This window comes from Microcebus murinus, chromosome 5, assembly GCF_040939455.1.
Source record: "Microcebus murinus isolate Inina chromosome 5, M.murinus_Inina_mat1.0, whole genome shotgun sequence".
Classification (NCBI taxonomy): domain Eukaryota; kingdom Metazoa; phylum Chordata; class Mammalia; order Primates; family Cheirogaleidae; genus Microcebus; species Microcebus murinus.
In genome coordinates, this window is record NC_134108.1 from 73,180,589 (window position 1) to 73,202,505 (window position 21,917).

General features: G+C 34.7%; 1 protein-coding gene across 2 annotated transcripts in view; it reads right to left on the minus strand.

The window, feature by feature from the left end:
• Nucleotides 1-754: 754 nt before the first annotated feature.
• BCKDHB (branched chain keto acid dehydrogenase E1 subunit beta) overlaps nucleotides 755-21,917 on the minus strand; it is a 211,361-nt gene continuing 190,198 nt past the window's right edge. The window contains exons 10-12 of one of the 2 annotated variants that reach the window (XM_012769131.3): nucleotides 2,597-2,745; nucleotides 1,304-1,321; nucleotides 755-1,052 (exon numbers count right to left, since the gene is read on the minus strand). In XM_012769131.3, coding sequence (XP_012624585.2) covers nucleotides 2,605-2,745 — 141 coding nt within the window. In that variant the 3' untranslated portion in view covers nucleotides 755-1,052; nucleotides 1,304-1,321; nucleotides 2,597-2,604. The remainder of the gene's footprint in view (nucleotides 1,053-1,303; nucleotides 1,322-2,596; nucleotides 2,746-21,917) is intronic. The other variant, XM_012769130.2, reaches the window with a different exon arrangement.

Sequence of the window (21,917 nt, forward strand, 5' to 3'; positions counted from 1 at the left end):
AAAGGACACATACTTTTGTAATCACAGGAAAATGTCCATTATTTTTTTCAATGTTTATAGAGAAAGGAAAACACAACGACTCTGTTTCTCTGCTTTTGGGGGGTGGAGATCTTTCCGCTGGAACCCACGAGAAGAAACTCTTCGGGGACCATGGGAGGGGAGGCAGGCCAGGGCTGAGGGTTTCTGCAGGGGAACTTGCTAGGCTGTTCAGCCTGTCTGAAACCATGGTGAGGGGCAGAAGAGACAGAGTAAGAAACAAGAAGAACTGTCTCCAAAAGGAGGCTTCCTCCTGTCAGAGCCCTTTGTTGCTGTTAATGTTGTTTTTCTTTTTATCTATGCAATAATATAAACAAAAAACATGGTAAATAAATATTTGCTTTGCAATAGCATAGCAAAAAAACCACAACTGTAGCTCAAACTTGGCAATTTTATAACAGACAGGCTCATGCCATCCACCTTAAGAAAAAGAGGCAGCAGGAATGACCCTGCCCCCACCACACTCTGAAGAAGTGGGTGTGTCCATCAGTACACCTTATGGAGGCAAGAGGGAAGAACGAGGAAAAACATTCCAGAAGTTTTGTCAACATCCAACCATCTTAGTCATAAAGAACTAAATCAAACATGATAAAGTTGAAAAATTACCATTTCTATAGTAAATATTTCACTTTAATTCAGATTTAATTAACAAGTTAATGTATTACTCTGCAAAAAAAAATTGTTTTTACTAATGAAAAAAAGGACATACACAACCTGATGACAATCTGATTTCGCTTTATTGAATACTATCCCAAATCCAATATTTACAGATGTAAAATCAAACAGAATTTATAAGACTATTATGTGACACATTTTAAAAAGTTAATCTGAAACACTAAACAATAAAAATCATCAATTCATCATGTGTGTTACAATAATTAATTTATAACTTGTCAGCCAATATCCGTGATAATTCATTTCATTAAAAACTCTATTTTCAAGAAGAGATAAATCTGAGGAAATATAAAAAAGTTCAGAAAAATATTTCCACATCTAGTCACAATCTTCCAGCTTTTCTGCAAAAGAAATTATAGACATTCTCAATTGCATGCATGACTATTTTCTTTAATATTACATTTAACTTTTAGCATAAAATAACTATTCTTTTATTATATTTTCAGTATAGGTTTAAATATTTTTCTTGGGTTTAAAAAGAAATACATAATATTTATTTATGTATTGGTACATAAATCTAAATACAAATTTAAAACCAGCATCTAAATATTACTTTAAAAATAGCAAACAGGCCTATGGCCACCATTTTTACCTGGATTTTCCATTGTGGCTGGTCCACAGAAGGGAACGACATGGACAAAAAAAGGAAAAAAAATGAGGATGTCTTCTAACCAGTTCTAAGTGTGATTTATTGTAGAAGCCAATTGCTTTCACAAACATTAAGACATCAGAAATATAGCACCGACACCTGCATGTCTGAGAGAATACCAGCATCTATAACAATATGCTCAGAATAGAACTACAAAAAATGTGGGGATTACCAGCACAGAGGCAGGAGGGGGCATCATTTTCTCTATCTGCGCAAATATAAAGTTATCTCTCTCTGGTTTTAGGTGAGCTAGCTTTACTACCCATACATAGCATTTAAGAATCATAGCATTTCTGGTCTTTAAAAAAGTATAGGATGTGTTTATTATACAGAGCTTATTCTCTCATTCTTTTGAAAAATTATGGTTCTTCCAAATGTATTATTACTATTATTTTTGGACAACCTAGAGATTAAAATGTAAAGGATCTCATCCTGTCTACTCATTTTTGAAACGTTTCAAAACCAATGTGTCAGTGGTAGGAACTTCTATATTAAAACTCTGAAAAAGTAACTTAATTTTTAATGGTATCCATTTTTATTAGAATAACACTGCTGAAAGGACAGATAAGCATGACTTAGAAAATCATAATGAATAAACAGCATTTATTATTCACTATTTAAGAAACACTCACTTGCCGAAAAAGGTTCTGGAAATGGTAGTGTAGTGGTGCTGGGTTTTGAAGTTTTTGGTTTCCCTCCCATCCCCATGTAAAAATTTCCCTTATACACAATAAAGAGATTTTCTGCTCAACAAATCTATTTTTCAGGTAATATAAAAGCAAATTTCAGAATGTTATGAATTACCATATAAATAACTGGAGCCCAGATCAATGGTGCTTGAAGAGACATTTTTAAATAACAGAAATTACTCCTATTTATGAACAGTTCAAACAGGAGAAAAAGTATACAGTAGTGGAGGTAGAAGTGGAAATAATGGTGGCATAAGGTATAATTTCGATCTAAATCACGGTAGAAAGCATCTTTATCAAGTGATTATTCAATGTTAACATATGCATGCAACTCTTTTCTAGAAATCACATAATACATATGCTTGATATGCTTCTACTAAATGTAATTATACTACTATAAATTTGAGTTTTTTTCTGAAGTACACATTTTGTTCTGAAAGTTGCCTTTTACCAAAATATAACACACTGATGACTGCTGCTCCTTGGCTAATAGTATATTAATATCAAGCGCACATACTAGCTTTCTCAAAATGCAGGGCATACCTACCTTTGTAGTCAATAGTTGATCATTTTTCGAAGGGCATCATAGCACTTCCATTTGTCTGGAATGTAGAATGGCTCGAAAATGTGAGGAAATGGTGTGTCATAGCCACATACTCTTGATATAGGAGCTTCTAGGTTCAAGAAACATTCTTCCTACAGAGAAGAATTAAGATGACTAACTCCAAAAATTTTATTTTATTCATGAAAATGAAACACTGCAAGTTAAAATTACTGACTCACCTAAACTAAATTGCACCCAAGGATATTAAACATGTTTAAGTATATTGTGATGTGAAAAGAGCAGGTAACAAATAAAATGTTAACATGATCTCAACTTTACATAAAAGGTACTTTTATGTGCACTTATACCTGTATACATATCTATTGTCTGAGCCAAATTGGAATCATACCAAACATGCTGTTCTGTGAATATAGGCATGATAAAAAGTGCAACAAAATGTTTATAGTAGTTACCTCTGAGGTTTGAAATTGGTATAGCTTTTCTCTTGTTTCCTGTATTTTTTAAATTTTATACAATGAACACGGGTTACTTTCATTACAGATGTTTGTAATTCCACTATACTCCAGCCAGACTGAACTCCGATCAGTTACTTGACTGTGTCCCCCATCTCTCTCGCAGCCAAGCTTTTGTAGATGCTGTTGGTCCCCTGGACCATACCCCAAGCCTACTGCTCTTTGCCTGACTGGATATGTGTACACCTCTCAGATATCACCTTAGGAGTCACCTCCGCTAGGCAGCCTTCATTGACAGTACCTCCCCAACCCTGTACGACAGATGAGGGACAGGCTTCTGCCCTGATCTCCCAGAGCATGAACTCAGTACAATCCATTGTAGTTGCCCAATTATCTGTCTCCCCTGAGAGAGAGATGAATGCCATGAGGCTAGAGATGTGGTTCAAACATGTAAAATCTCAACCCCAGTAGAACACTGTAGAAATTATCTTTAGGAAAAAAAATATGTTATTCAAGTAAACAATTCAAATTTGAAAATAAAAATTTTATATAGTTTTAAAAAAATCTAAAAAGAGAGATATGTACATAAACTATTCTAACAAAAATAATATTAATTTTACCATTCACAGCTATTACCTGAAATAAAACTTTTGGGTTTTATTTAAATATTTACACATTGCCTTGCTTCACCAAGGATTTGAGGAGAGCCCAAATTTTCTTACATAGTATTCTAACTGTATTTTTTAATTTTCATTTGAGCAGAAATTTTTACATGAAAGAATTCTGATGTGTCATGCTCAATCGCCTCCTCCTGCCTGTATTCCTTTCAGTGACAAGGTTATCAGGGCAGGAAGGAAAAGCAAACAGGACAAATTAGCTCTAAAGAGAAACTCCTAAACATTTACAGACCTCCCTTTGGTCTCAATAAACACCACAACTTACAGTATCAACCACCAAATAAGTGTGGGTGTTTCCCAGCAACACGAAATCTCCACGAACAACTTTAGAACTTTTAATACATACAGTTTACAGAGTCACCTAAGAGATTCACTATTAATAAGATGAAAAGAGATGACAAACCAGGTGAATTGTTTCTTGATTGCAACAAGTAGTTTTAAAGGGCTTTAAATTGTCAATTTGGGATTAACTCAGTTTTATTACTTTAGCTGACACAGGCTGTTTTTCCATCTTCCCAGAATACTGAACTCTTTGTAAACAAACTAGCCATGAGAAATCTAGGGCAAAATATTTCACTAAATGCCTCTGATTTTACACCTGTTATAAAATACTATTCTTTCGAACTAGTAATTTGGAAAGCTGGCCCTCCACAAAATGATCTGTCAGTGTTTGTTAAAATCACTCCTTTTAGCATAATGACTAACATCATCAAACTGATTTTTTTTTTTTCAAATAGCAATGTTCCTAACTCCTCAGGAATGTGAGCATCATTCTTTCCAAGAATACATCTATATGTTTGCACGAGCAAGAAAAACAGCTGCTGCAGGGCACACACACATGAACTGCAAACAGTGGTTTCCCTTTGAGGCTAGGAATGGTAAGGAGGTGGGAAAAGACTACACTTTGTACTTTACATGTATCATTTGATTTGTAATCAAATGACAGTGAAATAAAAAAAGAGTGAAGTGAATAATTGTTTTCTTATATGAATAAAAGTTCTATTTTATGTTATACAAATTTGTGATTTTTGAATGTAGGGTTTCCTTAATTTGGAAACAATTACTGTAAATTATGTAGAATTAAATGATTAAGGATATACTCTGATTGACTGAAACAGATTGAAATTTTAACTCTTTGCTACTTAAAGTATATTAAAGAGCCTAAGTTATTTCTCCCATGGACTTTGGTTAAATCTTCTTTTAAAGCAATTAGAAATGAGATGCTTGGGTCTATCAAGCAGCTTACACTTACTTCCCCCTGAACTGGCTCACATACAAATGATTTATGTGAGGGTATATGTCTCTTTGAGCAACCATCAAAACAGGACACCCTCGTTCAGCCTGTTTTTTCATACAGAAGCTGTACACATATACACACACAATACAGACAGAGGTAGGGAGAAAGAAAGAATCCAACTGGCAGATTTGTAGATTAATGCACAAAATTAATCCTTTACAAAGTATCTCTCTCCATTATAAACACATGACACCGTAACTATAGTAACCATGTGCCCTGAATTTTCAAGACAATCCAGATTAATCATATTCTTCTGTTCCATTGGCTGCCTTAAGTACACTCATATTTGAAAAACCATGTTTGATAACTTTTGATTCAGAAATAATAAGCCACACAAAATTAGCAATTAAATAATGGCCTAACCCACAGGGTTGTTGAGAGAATTACATATAGTATCTAGAATACGGGCTAGAGATGGGGAGTGTCAGTTTATGGTCTTTCTCCCTGGAGAGCTGTGTATGTGGACTGGCTCAATCCACACAGAACAATGACAGATGTGACTGTCAGGTTCCAAAGCAGATCATGGTGTAACATGTAATCAGGGGCAATAGACAGTCACCAAGAGAGACCTTTCTCCAGTTATTTGGGGTCTAAAGTTTCACCCAGGATCCAGTGAGAAGGACTGAAAGTGAACCCCAAAACAACCATGTAGTACAACCTACACATATTCTGCTGTGGTATGTGCTTTCACATAAATAATCAGGTGCTTAAAGAAAAATAGACATTCTTTCCAAAAGATTCATGTGGAATTCTAGAATTTACTTCTAAATATGGTATTTGAATTTACTTCTGAATGCCTTTTTGCAGCTGTGAGAATTTCATTCTGAAATTTCATTCTGAAATATGTTAATAAGAATAGTGCCCAGTATTTATGATATATCAGGCATGGTACTAAATGAGTTATATTTTAATCTCCATTTAATAATTTTAGCAAGTCTAGGTGGCAGGTATTAGATCCATTTTACTGGTGAGGAAAGTGAGATGGAGGAACTTGCCCACAGTCAAATAGCTGCATATCTAGCCAAGAAAGATTCAAGCCTGTCTACAAAGACCATGTTCTTAGTCATTCTTCAGCAAATTTTGAGGCACTACTATTGAGAATAAAAATAACAAGGGGGAAAAAATGAAATCAGAATAAAAAGGGATGGTAGAATGGAAGGCAGGCTGGGATTATCAAGGTTTTACAACACAACCTTGAGAGGCAGATGGGTTAAGTTTGGTCTTAAAACCCTGTTCCACATGTATAAGAAGGGTGGAGGCCAAGATATGTGAAGAAGCTGAAAGCACAAACTCAATCATGACAGTAATACACAGATGGTCCTGGGTATCGGAAACCTCCTAAACTATACTAAATGATTCAAATGAGCATAACTCAAATTGTTTACATATTAGCCATCTGGATTGCTATGGATATTATAACCAGAAGAGGAAGCAAACAACATGGAATAATAATTCCAAATCACTAAAATCATACACAGGCAAAATAAATTACCGTTTGCCTATTTTCTGTAGCAAAACAAACATTTTTTTTGTTCCATTTTGTTTTTGGGAAACAAAGTATCTTACTGAAATCAGGGAGGACAGAGAACCTTTACGTTTTCTAGCAGGTAAGAGAGAGTATATAAAAATTACTAGAATAGGATCCATTATAGTTTTAAGTTAAAATATTATTGGGAGGTTTTTAAATATTAATAGTACTGCATTTATTTTTATGTTTGGATGAATGTAATATATGTTACATATTATATATGCATAAATGCATATATATTCAGGTTTTCATGGGATCCCTCAAGATCTCTCAATATTTAACCCTATTTTCCCATTTAAGGTTTTAAGTACATCAACCCCTAATTCTCCTGTCAGTGTCACTGGAGATAGATCACTGAAATCTCTGTCTCAAGCTTTCCACACTGTGGCTTCAGTCACCCTCAGCAAATCCATTTGTTGTTTTTATGGCAAGGTTGCATAATATAATTCATACAGCATGGATTTGGAATTCTATCTGAAGGAATTTTTGTTCTGCTATGATTTAACCTTTTAGAACCTCTATTTATTATACATCAAAACAGAAGTATTAAAAATTCTGCATTGTTGTATTTTCCTATTATTTTTTTATAACTCCATTGTTATGTTGCCTGTCTGCTTCTTTGGATTGTGTGGTAGCATATCAAAAGTACCTGGATTCATGCCTGACATGTCATAGCACTCAATAATTGCTAACTTTTTGTTTTCTTTTGAAGGTTTTCCAAGTTAAAGGAATCCCTAATTTATAAAAAAACAAAACAAAACAAAAAAACAAACCACAAGGTATTTGAAATGGCAGATCAAATCATCATTGAAGACATAATTGGGACACACAGAACAGTCAAACCTGAGAAGTAGCATCCCTTATAACACAATCTCTAAACAGCTACCATTTATTGAACACTTACTAATGCTTAAAAAGTGTAAGAAAATACCAAAAATCCATTAAGTGCTGTTTGAAGGAGGAGGGTGCTTGCTCTCTCAGGCCTCAGGAAAGGCGGTGTTGGGTGCTGCCCCCTGGTGGGGAGCAGGGAGCCTGGACACTAATTGCTGATCGCTGAGACTGGAATGAGACAAGTCAAGAGCTCTGCCAATGGTTACATTCTCCCCTGCCCCCACAAAAAGAGCATATTTTCCAAGCAGAGATATTATAGAAAGGTGGCCTGTCAGTCAGCTTCTGAAAATTTATTAGTAAAAGAGCCTAATAAATAATTGGATGTAATCAATATATCTTTTGAAAAATGGAGTCAAGAATAAAGACCATCCAATATCATTTGGTATGTTTTTAAAGCAATCATTTACATTTTGTTTTTTAATGAAAGACAATTCCAGGCTCAGATTTCTTATTGAGAACAATTTTGGAATAATTTTTACTCAGTTCTTTAAATGACAGAAAGTTGGATACAGCCCATTGTGCAAGACTATATACCATCTTGAGTTGGAAAGCTATGAAGAAAGTCTCAAAGTGAAATCAAAAAACTAAAGGAACTAAAGAAAGTTCTTACTTTCTTATAGCTGGTATAGGTTGAAAAAATTCCTTTCCTTTCCTGAAAAAACTACTAACTAATGTTTCTAAACATTTAATGGGAAGTCAGAAAAATAGGACACTGTAAAAAGGAATATATTACAAGTCAAAATAGGCATATGTTGCCTGTAGGATTATCTGTATAAATCAGGATTTTGTGTTCCTGCTTGGAATAATGAGAAACATGACTCCACCTCTTGATTTCAAAGTAATAACTCAAAAAATTGACTTTTAAATGACTTTTTAAACAATAAGGTTCAGGTTATATCATATAATTATTAATATTATGCCACTATCACACACTTAATCTATGAGGATATATTTTATTGCGGTAGGAGAGAGTAGATTAAAGTATAAATGTAATGAGCACTGAACAAGACATACAGAGCATAGAGTTATCATTTCTTCTCTAGGAGAAACCATTAAGAAATAGCTTTAAATGAGTTGTGAATGTGCTTGGTTTTAAACCTACTTCCTAATACCATTTAGTCCTTGTTAGTTATTAAACTAATAAAACAGCAGAGATTTTGCTTCTAAATGCAATTAGTGTATAGAAGTCATAATTAGCAGTTCAAGAGTTAAACTCCAAAAATACGAGAAAAACTAAAAAAACTAGTATTCCAAAATGATGTATATTTGATAGCTTTAAAGTCTGTGAACTCAGAAACTTCTATTAGTCCTAGTTATATAAGCCTAGATATCACCCAGCTCCTAAATATAATCATAGAATATTTGTTTTAAATCTGCCATGAAAACTCGCCCATAGTCAAAACATGAATTTTAGCAGATGAGAAAAAATGATTCTGGTGTCTTGAATCACACTTTCTCAGCAAATGAGTCATAGAAACCTGTGAGGGCAGTATGCCAACAACTCCACATTAGTTTCATTACCAAATTAAATAAATACAACTTTACTAATGTAAAATATTATTTTTATTTCAGCTAATGTTTTAAACACTTATCATGTTTTTTAAAACTGAGTTTAAAACATATATTAGTATGCACCAATTTTCCATATAATGTAGATCTATGAAATTAATTCTTCAGAAAGCAGAGTCCCTAACCTACCCCCAAACTAATAGGATACTCCCCCAAATGTTGGAGCTATGCTTATTTTATTTTGCTAAGGCCATACACATGAGATGCATATAACAAACATTTGTTGGTCTAAGGTTTTTTTAAAACACAGTTGAACTAGATAACTAAATAAGACAGTATATGAATAATACAATTTCAACCAGATTTGTATAACACCTAAAACATTATTGTCAAGCTCAATTATTTCTGCAAAGCCTCTAGGTAAAATCATAATCTTGACTAAATTAAAAACTATGATCTCTATCACTTCACTGAAACATCTTCATTGTCTGCTGACCAAAAAAAAAAACAAAAACAAAAACAAAAAACTTCCCCTTTAATGCAAATTACTAGTAATTTGGTACATTTTTTTCCTAAGATTTCTTTCAGCTAGTTAAAGAATGAAACTGAATCCTAAATTATGATTTTTATTTAAATTTAGATTCCATTTTTAAAATGGAAGCTTATTTTTTGAAGTCAGAAAGAAACGCTATTTCTGATCTAAACGGGTTTCCTTGGATACAGTCTAGCTACTTACAACAAAGTCGGAAGAATGGTATTAAAATATGCATAGAAATGATTCATGGTTCACATTCAATAGTCACGTCAGAATGAAAACATATGTTAATATAAAATTGTCTATGAATCTTGATATATTACCTGTAGGAACTAAAGTGGAATAAATTTTAAAATCAAAATTTAACATTAAATCAATAATTATGTATTAATTTAGAGATTATTACAAGAGTTATATAATAGAGATTGCTACTGTTTTCTCAAAACCATAGTCTTGTGTTGGCTATTTTAAAATCAGAAATACGTGAAAGCAAGGAAGTGACACCTCATTTTTGTAATTTATAATCTTATCTAAATAATTTTTTTAAAAAGCACACCATGTTTATTTTGGTCCAGGGACCATCCTGAAATATTTTAAAATATTAAGTCATTTCAACTTTCATAAAACCTGAATTAGCAATCACAAAAGAAAGAACTAGTACCTCATCTAAACCACTTTGGTTTTGCAGGTAAAACATGTAAAGGCTCAATTCTGCTTTCAAACTTTCCCCTGGATACACTTTTGAACTATGAACCCCTCACCATTTTGACCTGCAGAGAAACAATGGCTAAAAAATAATTTTTTCATTAAATCTCCCTGTAACACATTCTGTTTATTTCCTATAGTCAGCCTCTAAAGATGTTTGGGGGCTTTAAAAGTTCAAAGTCTAAAGTTTAAATTCTTATGAGATATCCTATGTGCAAGTTTTTGACCTTTAAAATGTACTGGGCTACAATGCTTTTGCTAAAACACTTTACATTCAATAAAGGAGAAAAAAGGCAATGCTCTTAAATTTCCACAGACGCTGAGGCTTCTCAAATTTTATAGTTCAAATTCTTCCTATAGAAGAAAGCATTGACGGCAACAACGTTTCAAAGTGGAATTTCCTTAGAATGTGGAAGCATAATGACAAACATAAGCGACTTGCAGCACTGGGTCATCTCATGAACAAATCGCTCTCTGTAAGGTAGGATTTCTGGTTTACTTGGCACCAAGAAATTTAAAACACTCCTAAAAAGCGACTTTTGATGATCCTACAAAGCATTCGACTTTTCTGCTTGTTTTTCCACAAAATTCTTCGTGTAGCAGTCTAACACCACCAAACGGTGTTTTGGAGGCAGAAATCAATGCTGGCTAGAGCAACCTGATGATTCTTTTCTTTCATGACAGATAAAATATATTCCTTTAGAATTTGAGGGGTTGAAACCTTGCTAAGAAGATTTCTATTAGGACTTGTCTCTGTCCCAATTTTGCAACCCATTTTTAAGTTTCAAGACTAAATACAAACTGAAACTACTAGAATAGAATGATTTCTCCCTATCTGGTACCATCTCTCTAAAAAGTTTGAGAAGCTAGATTTTTTTTTTAATGGCTAAAATATCTGCTATTTTATAAATTATAATCTTTTCACAAAACATTTTTTTTAATTTTATTGCTTTATTCCTTCTCTTTAAATATGCTAAATTTTTACCTTTTAGATTATGTTAAAAGAATGCCAAAACAACTTGCTAAATGTAAAAAAGATAAAAGGTGAAAAATCCGCTATATTTTTATTTGCGTAATGCCAAAAGAGATATGCCATGTTTTTAACTGAAATTAAACATACTTTAAAAAAAATTAATCTCGGGTGCCATAGCAACACAGCCTTTAAAGCTTGGCTTTGTTGAATGAGTAAATCAGACCAACTTACACTTTTCATCAGTTTAATTCCAGTCACTAGACCACTGCAATTTTACTAATAAAGCACAGCAGAAATAAATGTTTTATGCTATCATCAACTATTTGGAAAATGTGGTCAGAAACTTGTTAATTGAAACCCATTAGTAGATTTAATTTTGTATTCCCAAAGTTTAATAAATGAACAAATTAGCACAGTGAATAAATTTCTAGCAGGAATATCTGATCTAAGAAAAGGGTTGTAAGTGCTCCATTATTTATATGCAGATGACTTTTGCTAGCATGATGAATTCAAACTATTCATTAAAACAAACCTAGCAATTAGAATAAAATGCAGAATCCAAAATGTACTTTCCTCTCCACTATATTTACATATCTATGTTTCTACCTTTAAATTTGGTTAATATTTTTTATAAAAAAGTTTTTTAGGTTGAATGTCTATTAATTTGTATACACACGTTTTCATGTTAGAATTTTAAGAATCAGAAGCTATTTCAGAATTAGGTGGAAAATACACATACCTGCTTTTTTTTACTCTCATAACTGGGTAAATGGTATGCTGATAAAATGAACTCAATTCTGCACATATTTTCACAAAGTCTGGATTATATTCTCAGTGCAGACAAATTTCTAATAAATCTGATAAAACTGTAGATCCGTTAATGAAGGAGTGGTTAATGACTAGGATCTGCTTCTGGATACTTTTGTAGTTAAGTGTAAAAATATAAAATTAGAAATTCCCGAATGTACTGTTTAATAATAATTTTAGACCAGCTAAATTTATACAGTTCATATAAAAGGCTAATAATCATATATTTTATTTAGATGGTCCAGAACACTTACTTAACATTTTTAATCTATTTACTTGGGGCTGAACTACATAAATTTAATCAGCTCCCTCAATTAGGAATCGGAGGCTAAGGCACATAGCACTGACTTCACACCACAGAGATCACAGGAGCTTACATATATGTCATGGACCAAAGACAATAGTGTACATAAGAACCCACGGACACATGCAATCCTGTATATAATCAACACATCCTGGCAGATATCCAGAGAAACAACATGGAGGCCTATAGAAAAAGAAATGTATTTGCCCATATTCCTATCAGCTCAAAAAAAAGGAATGTGTACAGAGAACAAAAAACCCAGATATTTATTTATTTAGTAACCCAGACTAAATAGTAACTGCATAGATATTCTTATTTAATATTCAAGTTAAACTATTTATATAGTCTCTTTTAATCCTTTCAATAACTCTACATGGTCAGGACAAGTAGGAAACCAAGGCTGGGAGAAGTTAAGTGAGGTGACCAATGTCACACCAGTGTACACGGTTTGTTGATATATGCACCAATTCTCCCAGTCAATCTTAGGCGCACTACAAAAGACTTTAGATTTAAGTGTTCAAAAGAGTCTTGCTTGGATACAAGGTAATTCTGTACTTAGTGCCATTATTGTAGCTGTGAAAGAGAAAATAGTAGAATTATCTGCTTATGTCAAGTCCAATCAAGATTTTTTTTTTTAACTTTTATAAAAAGCTTAGCAATTTAGTGCCTTGGGGCGGGGGGAGTCACTGGGGAATACAAGGGTGTCTTTAATTAGAGTTGCAGTAGGGTAAGTTCAAATACATGTGGTTTGGCTTTTAAAAAAAAAAAAAATACTTGCTGAAGATGTGCAAATGAGAGGAAGGTTGGACATGAATTGCACTTGTTTCTAGCTAATTCCTAGCAGCTTTCCTGAGTGCAGGCATGAGCTGCCACATGAGATCTAAAGCTGATTTTGAATTCTGATTTGAAATTTCATATCAACCTGTGGTAGGCTGTAAGTTTGAAGGTTTGAAGGTTTTTTTTTTTTTTTTTACTCTTTAGTAAAGTGCTTCTTCAAGCAATTAGACTTATTTCCTTATGTTTATTTCCTTATGTATGATATAATCTACATAAATTTAGGCAACTAAGTAATTTGATAAAAATGTGACAGCATTTTGATTAGAAAAATATTTTAAATAAACATAGTTTGTAAGTTTTATCCTAGTCTTAACTTAATCTGGAATATGAAATTTAATCCTCTCCTCACAGTAAATATTTCATAGCAATTCTCCACAGTTTACTCACTTTGTAGAACTCTAATACTATAGAACAAAATTTCTAGAGTATTTCAAGAAATGTCTCTTGAGAATAAAATTAAATTTCTTTCTGCAATTAAAACAACAGGCGACAGAGCAGGCCACTGCAATTAAATTAATCTAAACTAAAATGTAAATACAAGTGTGGTGCCGAGTCTCACTGTCTCAGATTACACTCTCCGGCTTCAATTAGTGGTTACTGGCACAGCCCCTAACTCTGGCACTGGGGTGTTTATTAAAGAGCTGTGGGCACTAACTGGAGGGTAGAAAGCTAGATGCTCACACATAACTGCCATCAAGCGGACACAGACAGATGCAGATGGATCAAACCCCGTGCATGGAAACAGATAGGTCCCACTAGTCTGTGACAAGCATTTCAGTCATCCCTGGGAAAGTATCACTTTAAAAAGCTCGATTAAAAAATTATATATGTATACAATATATATGGGTTTACAATGCATTAGAATTTCATCATTTTCAATTCCCAGTCCACCAAATGAGCATGCTTGCGTTTAACAAATCACCAACCCACAAGGATTTTCCTTAGGTTTCCTCCAATGCTAATTATGTAGCAAATCTAATTAAGTTCATATGATTCACTTCGGCAGTAGGTACTTCAGTTACTTCATAACTGCCAAAAGGGATGCGAAGTGTCTATTCTCCCTCCAACACAATCATGCTGCGTGCCAAACTGATAACCGTTAAACACAGCTGCACCGCAAATGTGCAGTCTTGGTCCCGTAAATAGAGTGTTCACACATCAACCTGTGCTGTGAGGAACGTGGAATTCAGAACTACCGACTGCAGGTTTGTTATTGTTACATGAGTATTATATATGAGTATTAAGTCATCTGTTTCATCCAGCACAGCTTGAGCAAATTTCTATACGCCATGAGAGTTCCCTTCATGTTAAGAACATACACTAAAACTCTCAACTATTGATAAACATATTTGATCAGCATCTTGGTGAAGTGGTTAGTTTTCAAGCTCTATAGTTCACATGAATAAGAGTAAAGGTTATTTTGTGCATTTGAGAACATATTTCTGGAATAAGTAACATATGGTATATTTAACCTCGTTCTTGAAGAAAATTATAATACTATCATCATAATACATGCTTTTCCTTTAATTACAGTAGGTAAGAGTGAAAAACAAACTATGGGCCAATACAAGCTACAGAAATTAAACTCTTTTTTTTTTTTTATTTCAGTAACTCAAATAATTTCCATGGAAGGAAATCCTTTTCAGAGGGGCTCTCCCAGCTGGGTGGGTTGCCGGATGCTTAAGGCCATGACCGCATTCCCTCCAGAGGCTGTTCGATCACTATGGCAACTACCCTTTCTTTCCCTATCAATAAGCAAGAGCTACAGAGACTAATATTCTGAAAAAAAAAATCTATTTCCTTTTCTGTCACAATATTGAAACAATATGACCTAGTTTCAAACTGAAATATACCTCTCTTTTAGTGCAAAACAGACAATATCTTTGCTGACTGAAATAGTTTGCTAGAATTCAGCTTTGTAAATAAATGCAAAAACAGCAAAATCAGCCTTTGTGATCCAGTTTCAAAACAAGGTAAAATATGTGACGTAAGTAATCTAAGGATGTTACAGCTGGAGTAGGGTATGTGCGCAGGTCCAGGCAGAAGAAAAACAGGTCTTTAGAGAACAAATGACAGATCAAAAGCAAAACTGTCAGCAAGAAAACCACATATGCTTGGAGGTCTTGGAGTTTCAAAACTCCACAGGTCTTGGAGTTTCTTACACACACACATTTCAGTAGTTATATGTCTTATCTGTATTTGTTTCTAGATATCTAATTATTACTGTGGAAGGTAATAAATTGACATTTTCCAAATTAAATATGTTTTCCTGTTTAGGGAGGTAAGTATTTGCCAGCTATGTCTTCACTAGCTCAGGCAGCAATAGCTAAATCTCTAACTGGTGTGTCACTTAAGTGCGCAAAACCAACAATGCAAAGAATTGTATTCACTGATTTACACAGCCCATGATATTAGAGGTACCATGCCTGACACAGAGTTGGCATCATTAATATCTGCAAATGCATGATTAAATGTATAGGTTAAACAAATAATTCCAGTTTATACTTATATTCTGTTTCACCCTGGGGCATTAATGAGCTTAGTTACTGATGAAGGAAAAAAAAAAAAATTCAGCAAGACAGAAAGTAGGGTGTGGATATTTTTACTCCTTAGCAATTCCTGACTCTCTTACTCATCCACCAGATGCTACACTACTGCCATTGTGATCATGTCCCTGCCCTAGTTAAAAGATTTTCCCAGCTCCCCAAAGCTTATTCTTTATTCAGCAGGGTCCCCAACCTTTTTGGCACCGAGGACCGTTGTCATGCAAGACAATCTTTCCATGGACCAGGGGGTGGGGGAAGGTGGGCAGGCAAAGAATGGTTTCAGGATGATTTAAGTGCATTACACTTATTGTGCACTTTGTTTCTATTATTATTACATTGCAATATATAATGAAATAATTAGACAACTCACCATTGGTTGGCGACCCCAAATATCCCCATTTCCCCCACAAAGGCCAATACAGACATACACATGCCTAGCTTCATTCCAAAGCCTTATTCATAAGGCTACCTTTATAGAGCCTCTCTCCTATCAAACTCTTGATTTCCTATACTCTGCTATCTTCACATAGTCCATCTGTCAAATTCATCTCAAATGCCCTTCTCCAGGAAGTCTTCAGGACCTTGGTGTTGATCTTTTTTAAATGCATTCCTTTGTTTCAATCATTTCTTAATCAAATATTTGAATGCCCACTATGCTCCTACCCTCATAGAGTTTTATGTTCTAATGGGGGAGAACATATTTGAGGAGAGCTATAAAAGGAAGTAAGCAGGGGTCTGTGATAGAGAATATCAGGGAGCTCTGAGTGGTACAGTGTGCTCAGGAAGGACTTTTTTTTTATTTCAGGATATTATGAGGGCACAAACATTTTGGTTACATTTTATATCATTGCCTCTCCCTAGCAGGGGTTAGAGGTATGCCCTTCCCCCCCACAATGCACACCATGTCCTATAGTTGTGAGTTTACCACTCCCCCAACAATAAGGAGCTGTCCTTTGAGAAAGAGGAGGAACCAGCTTTGCAAAGAACCAAGAGGGGCATTCCTGACAGGTCACACAGCAAATGCAGAGAGGCACAGAGGCAGAAAGATCCTGGTGAAATCCAGTGATGGAAAAGAGAGGAAGCCCATGGAACAGCAGCTCAGAGAGGAGGAGGAGGAAGATGCACACCCAAGGAGGGACACGGAGCAGTGAGAAGGGGACAACCAGATGGCCAGTGGACCAGCCCTGGCAGGAAGACAGTGACAGATGGTTCTGCTATTTTACATAGCTCTAATTTATAGAAGCTATACGAGAGTGGCTATGGATCTTTACAAGCTTCTCCAGGTAAATTTTCAGGGCTCTTATAGGAAATCCAGAAACATCATTAGAGATGAAAAATACAGTTGCTGACAATCTGATTGAGACATAATATAGTGATGAGAGTAGAAAAAGTATACAATCAATATGAGCAGATCATATGTTTTTGTAATTTGGGGGAAATTATTTCATTCAGTAAAAAACTTTTTAAGGATCAACACTAAAATGCCTGCTTCGGAGTAAGTTGGAGAAATAAAAATAGGGGATTAGAATTGAAAGTACCTCACTATAGTTTATAGCTAACTGGAATCCTTTCTTGGTGAATATTCAAATATCTTTTCCTGTAATCTAATATATTATTACCATATACAGTGCCTTAATGATAATATCAATTTCCCATTTACATGACTAGTTTCCACTCCTTATCTCTTACCTCTCTCAGCATTGGGTTTTTTCCTTATGATTACATAATATAAAGATAAAAGCTCAAAATCGAGTAACCTAGCAATGTGCACAAAGATCATATTTTTATAAATGTTGTCTATTGTTCCTTTGGCAAGGAGGAGGAATCTACTGTGAATAGAAACGGATTTTCATATGCTTTATCTAGGGGCAGTAAAGGGCAACCTTTCTCCCTCATTGACATTCTCTCTGTGTTTTCAGTCACCAAAATTAATTACAATATGGCAAATTCTAAGCTAGTATCGTAATAATTTTGCTACCTAGCAACTTGGAGTGATTGTGAGGTAATCTAAAAATGAAAGCACAATATAATTTGGAAGTTTTCTATGTACCCAATTACACAGAGTTCAGAGGGGTATATTTGTTTTTCTTTATTTATTTTAATTCTGATTTATAAAGTTTTATTGTTTAAAAATTCTATTATTTGGTTTTTAGATATGCATTGATTTCTTAGAAAGTTTAAGTTAATTCCAATTAGTTATCTTTTTATGTTATCTTTTTATGTTCCCTTTATGAAAAAGCAAAAAATGACAAAACATCTCAACTCCTTTGGGTTTAGGGTTAACACTGTACTAGAAAATAGAAGGCTGGAGTCCTTGTCCTGAATCTGTTATCAGTTAGGTGAGTGACAAGACAGTATGGCTCTCCCTTTTTCACTCAACCATCCACACTGCTAGTATACCCTGATTAACATGATAATAAAGGAAATCAAACACTCCAGTAGCTGAAAGAGTAAATGCCCTTCCTGAATTCCTTTAATAGAAGTTATCCTAGCATACCATATCTGGCACATGGCAGGTACTCAGCAAATAAAAGTTTATCTGAAAAAATTTTAGTTTTCACTTATCTTTACATCTCTCAGGCTGGGAGAATGACAAGGGCTTCAGAGTCTAGTCCTTCAATACTGATATCAGAATGCAACATATTCTTAGCAAAAAGAACTTCACCCCTGAATTCTTGACAAAGCTTAGACTCAGAAGTTTATCAGATGACAATTTTAACACTAAAATGCCAAAAAAAAAAAAAGGAAAGGAAAGGGAAGGGGAGGGGAGAGGAGGGGAGGGGAGGGGAGGGGAGGGGAGGGGAGGGGAGGGGAGGGGAGGGGAGGGGAGGTAGATGTCCAAAGAGGCAAAACAGCAAAGAAAGAAAAGTAGGAAGGAAGGGAGGCAGAGAGGGAGGGAGGAAGAAAGGAAGGACCAAAAGAAACCTCAAGGACTTTAAGAAGTCGTGAAATGTTTTTTTTAAGGTATTATTCTGAATAAATAATGAAGGGAGTTAACTTCATAGTAATGAAATCACAAAGCACATAAAAGCTGGCCATATTGGTGAAAATAATTTTGCCACCATAAACAAATGGGTGGGGAAAGATATCCCCAAAGTAAAGTGTCAGAATTTCTAGAATAGGAGATGCATAGAGGATAGGGAAAACACTATTTCTTTCATAATAAAAACCCAGAAAGTTTGACAAAATCTTCTTCCACGGTGAAAAGCAAAAGGGAGGAATCATCTCTCCACAGGAAGATCAGAACCTCTAGGAAATAGTAATGGTACAGATTTAGTAAAAATAGGCACAGAAAAGACTGGAAGCCAATATTTGCAAAGCTCAGATCTGACAAAGATCTTATATCACAGAATAAGTAAACAACTCTCAAAACTCAACAGTTAGGAAAGAAACAATCCAATTATAAAATGAGGCTGTGCTGGGTGGCTCACACCTGTAATCCTAGTACTCTAGGAGGCCAAGGAGGGAGGATTGCTTGAGTTCAGGAGTTCAAGGCCACGCCTGAGCAAGAGCAAGACCCTGTCCCTACTAAAAATAGAAAAGTAGCTGGGCGTGATGGCACACACCTTTAGTCCCAGCTACTCAGGAGGATTGCTTGAGCCCAGGAGTTTGAGGTTACAGTGAGCTTTTGATGACATCACTGCATCCTAGCCTGGGCTACAGAGCAAGACTTTGTCTCTGAAAAAAAGAAAAAGAAAAAGGAAAACAGAAAATAAAAGAAAATGGGCATAAGATAGGAACAAGAACAGACATTTCATCAAAGAGGAGATACAAATGGCAAATAAGTACATGAAAAGATGTTCAACATCATTACTCATTAGGGAAATGAGAATTAAAATCACAATGAGATGTCACTATATAACTATTAGAATAGAAAAATAAAGACAGTGATAACACCAACCAGTGATGAGGGTGTGGAGATATTAGACTTCCAATACATTGGTGATAGGAATGTAAAATGTTATGGCCACTCTGGCAAACAGTTTGGCAATTTCTTATAAAACTAAACATACATATTCTATATGACCTAGCAACCACACTCTTGGGCATTTATCCCAAAGAAATAAAAACTTATATCCACCTAAAAATGTACGTACAAAATATTCACAACAGATTTTCATAATAGCAAAAACTGAAACCAACCCAAAAGTCCTTCAATAAGTGAATGACTAAAAAACTGTAGTATATCCATACCCTGAAAAAGTAATCAATAAAAAAGAACAAAAACCTGGATGGAGTTCAAGGGCATTATACTCAGTGAAAAAAGTCAGACCCTAAAGGTAATATACTGTATGATTTCATTTATATAAACATTCTTGAAGAGACAAAACTGTAGAGATGGAGAAAAGATTAGTGGTTGCCAAGGTATTAGGGGAATAGAGTGCAAATACAAAAGTGGAGCATGAGAGAATTCTTTGTGATGGAACAGTTCTGTAACTCGACTGTGGTCATGGCTATTCAATCTACAGATGGGATAAAATTGCATAGTACTACATATACCCATACCCCATACACACACACACACACACACACACACACACACATGAATATAGTTAAAATAAAATGGTGAAAACTGAAAAAGTTTTATAGCCTAATTAACACTACTGTACCAATGTCAATTCCTTGGTTTTGATATTGTACTACAATTATTGATATATAAGATGTCGCCTTGAGGGAAGCTGGGTGAGGGATATAAAGAACTATAAGTACTATTTTTGCAATTTCCTGAGTGCCTATAATTTTTTCAAATTTTTTTCAAGTTTTTTTTTCATTAAATAGGCATAGGTTAAAAAGAATATCTTGCTAACCTGCATCTTACCGTAACAGAGAAGGCACATATCTAAGGAGGTAGAAAGGTTGGGAATTGGACTCAAGTAATAACCAAGGTTCTTGCACAGTCAGTACACATCTGTGTGATACTAGCGATTTAGTCTTCTAAATCTCAGTTTTTCTCACTTGTGGAAACGGTAAGCCTGTCCCACAAGCTTTTAAAACCTGGATGTGTTAATTCTAGTGAAATTCAGTATATGTTTGGCACATGGTGGATATTAAAAAAAATAATAACAGTTTCCTTGTTTGTTAGGCAATACTACACAACAGTGAACAAACAGGCAGACAGACAGATATAAAACAGGAGATCAAAGACCCACAATAAAGGTCCAAAATGCCAGATCTAAGGGATGCTCCAGCCTCAATGACTACAGAAAGGTCCTGAAGAATGCAGGGCTTCTTTCCCTAGTCAAACAGTAGCACAGGGGTTCTGCTACAGTAACCTTGTGGTAGAAGCTGTTTCTTTCCTACAAAGTTTATTCCCAAATCTTTAAAAACAACTTTTTATTTTAGGATAGTTTTAAATTTACAGACAAACTGTGACAGTAGTACACAGAGTGCCCATATACCCCACATCCAGTTTCCACTATTATTAATATTAATGTCTTACATTATTAAGTTATATCTGTCACAATTAATGAACCAGTATTGATACATTGTTAAAGCCCTACTGGTATTCAGATTTTCTCAGTTTTCCCCCAATGTTCTTTTTCCCTTGCAGGATCCCATCCAGGATCCACATGACATCCAGTCCTCTTGTTTCCTCAGGATCCCCTTGGCTGAGATAGTCTCTCAGACTTTCCCTGTTTTTGGTGACCTTGACAGTTTTGAGAAGGATTAGTCATGTATTCTACAGAATGTCCCTTAATTGAGATTTATCTGGTGTTTCTCTCATGACTGGACTGGGGTTATGGGGGTTTATATCAAGTACTTTAATCATCAACTTTAATTCCAAATTAAACAGAAGTGGTCGTAGTCTGATTTAAACTTCCAGAAACTAGCAAGTGTTTTTCTGTTCACTGTCCTGTTGAGAAATTGCTTTGGCATACCAAACAATTTCTTAAGAACATGATTGCCACCATCAAATGGATCAACTCTAATAGGTGCCAACTACATTGTACACAAAACGGTTCTAAAGTTGACAGTTAAGAGCTTTGTTTTAAGCAGTCTTTGGACTTCTTACTAACTACCTTCTTTTCTTTCAATTGCTAATTCCATTTTGTAGGAGGCTTTGGCAGTCCTTTAAAACTCTTACTGGCATTTGTATCATTTTCCAGACAAAGAATTTGCAGGGTCTTAAAAATGGCATACCTAGGAACCATATTTTTCTATAAAATATTAATAGGAACCAGAAAAAGTACAATAACACATTTGCCTGACAATCTCCAGAAATACAATGATAGAACTCCTAG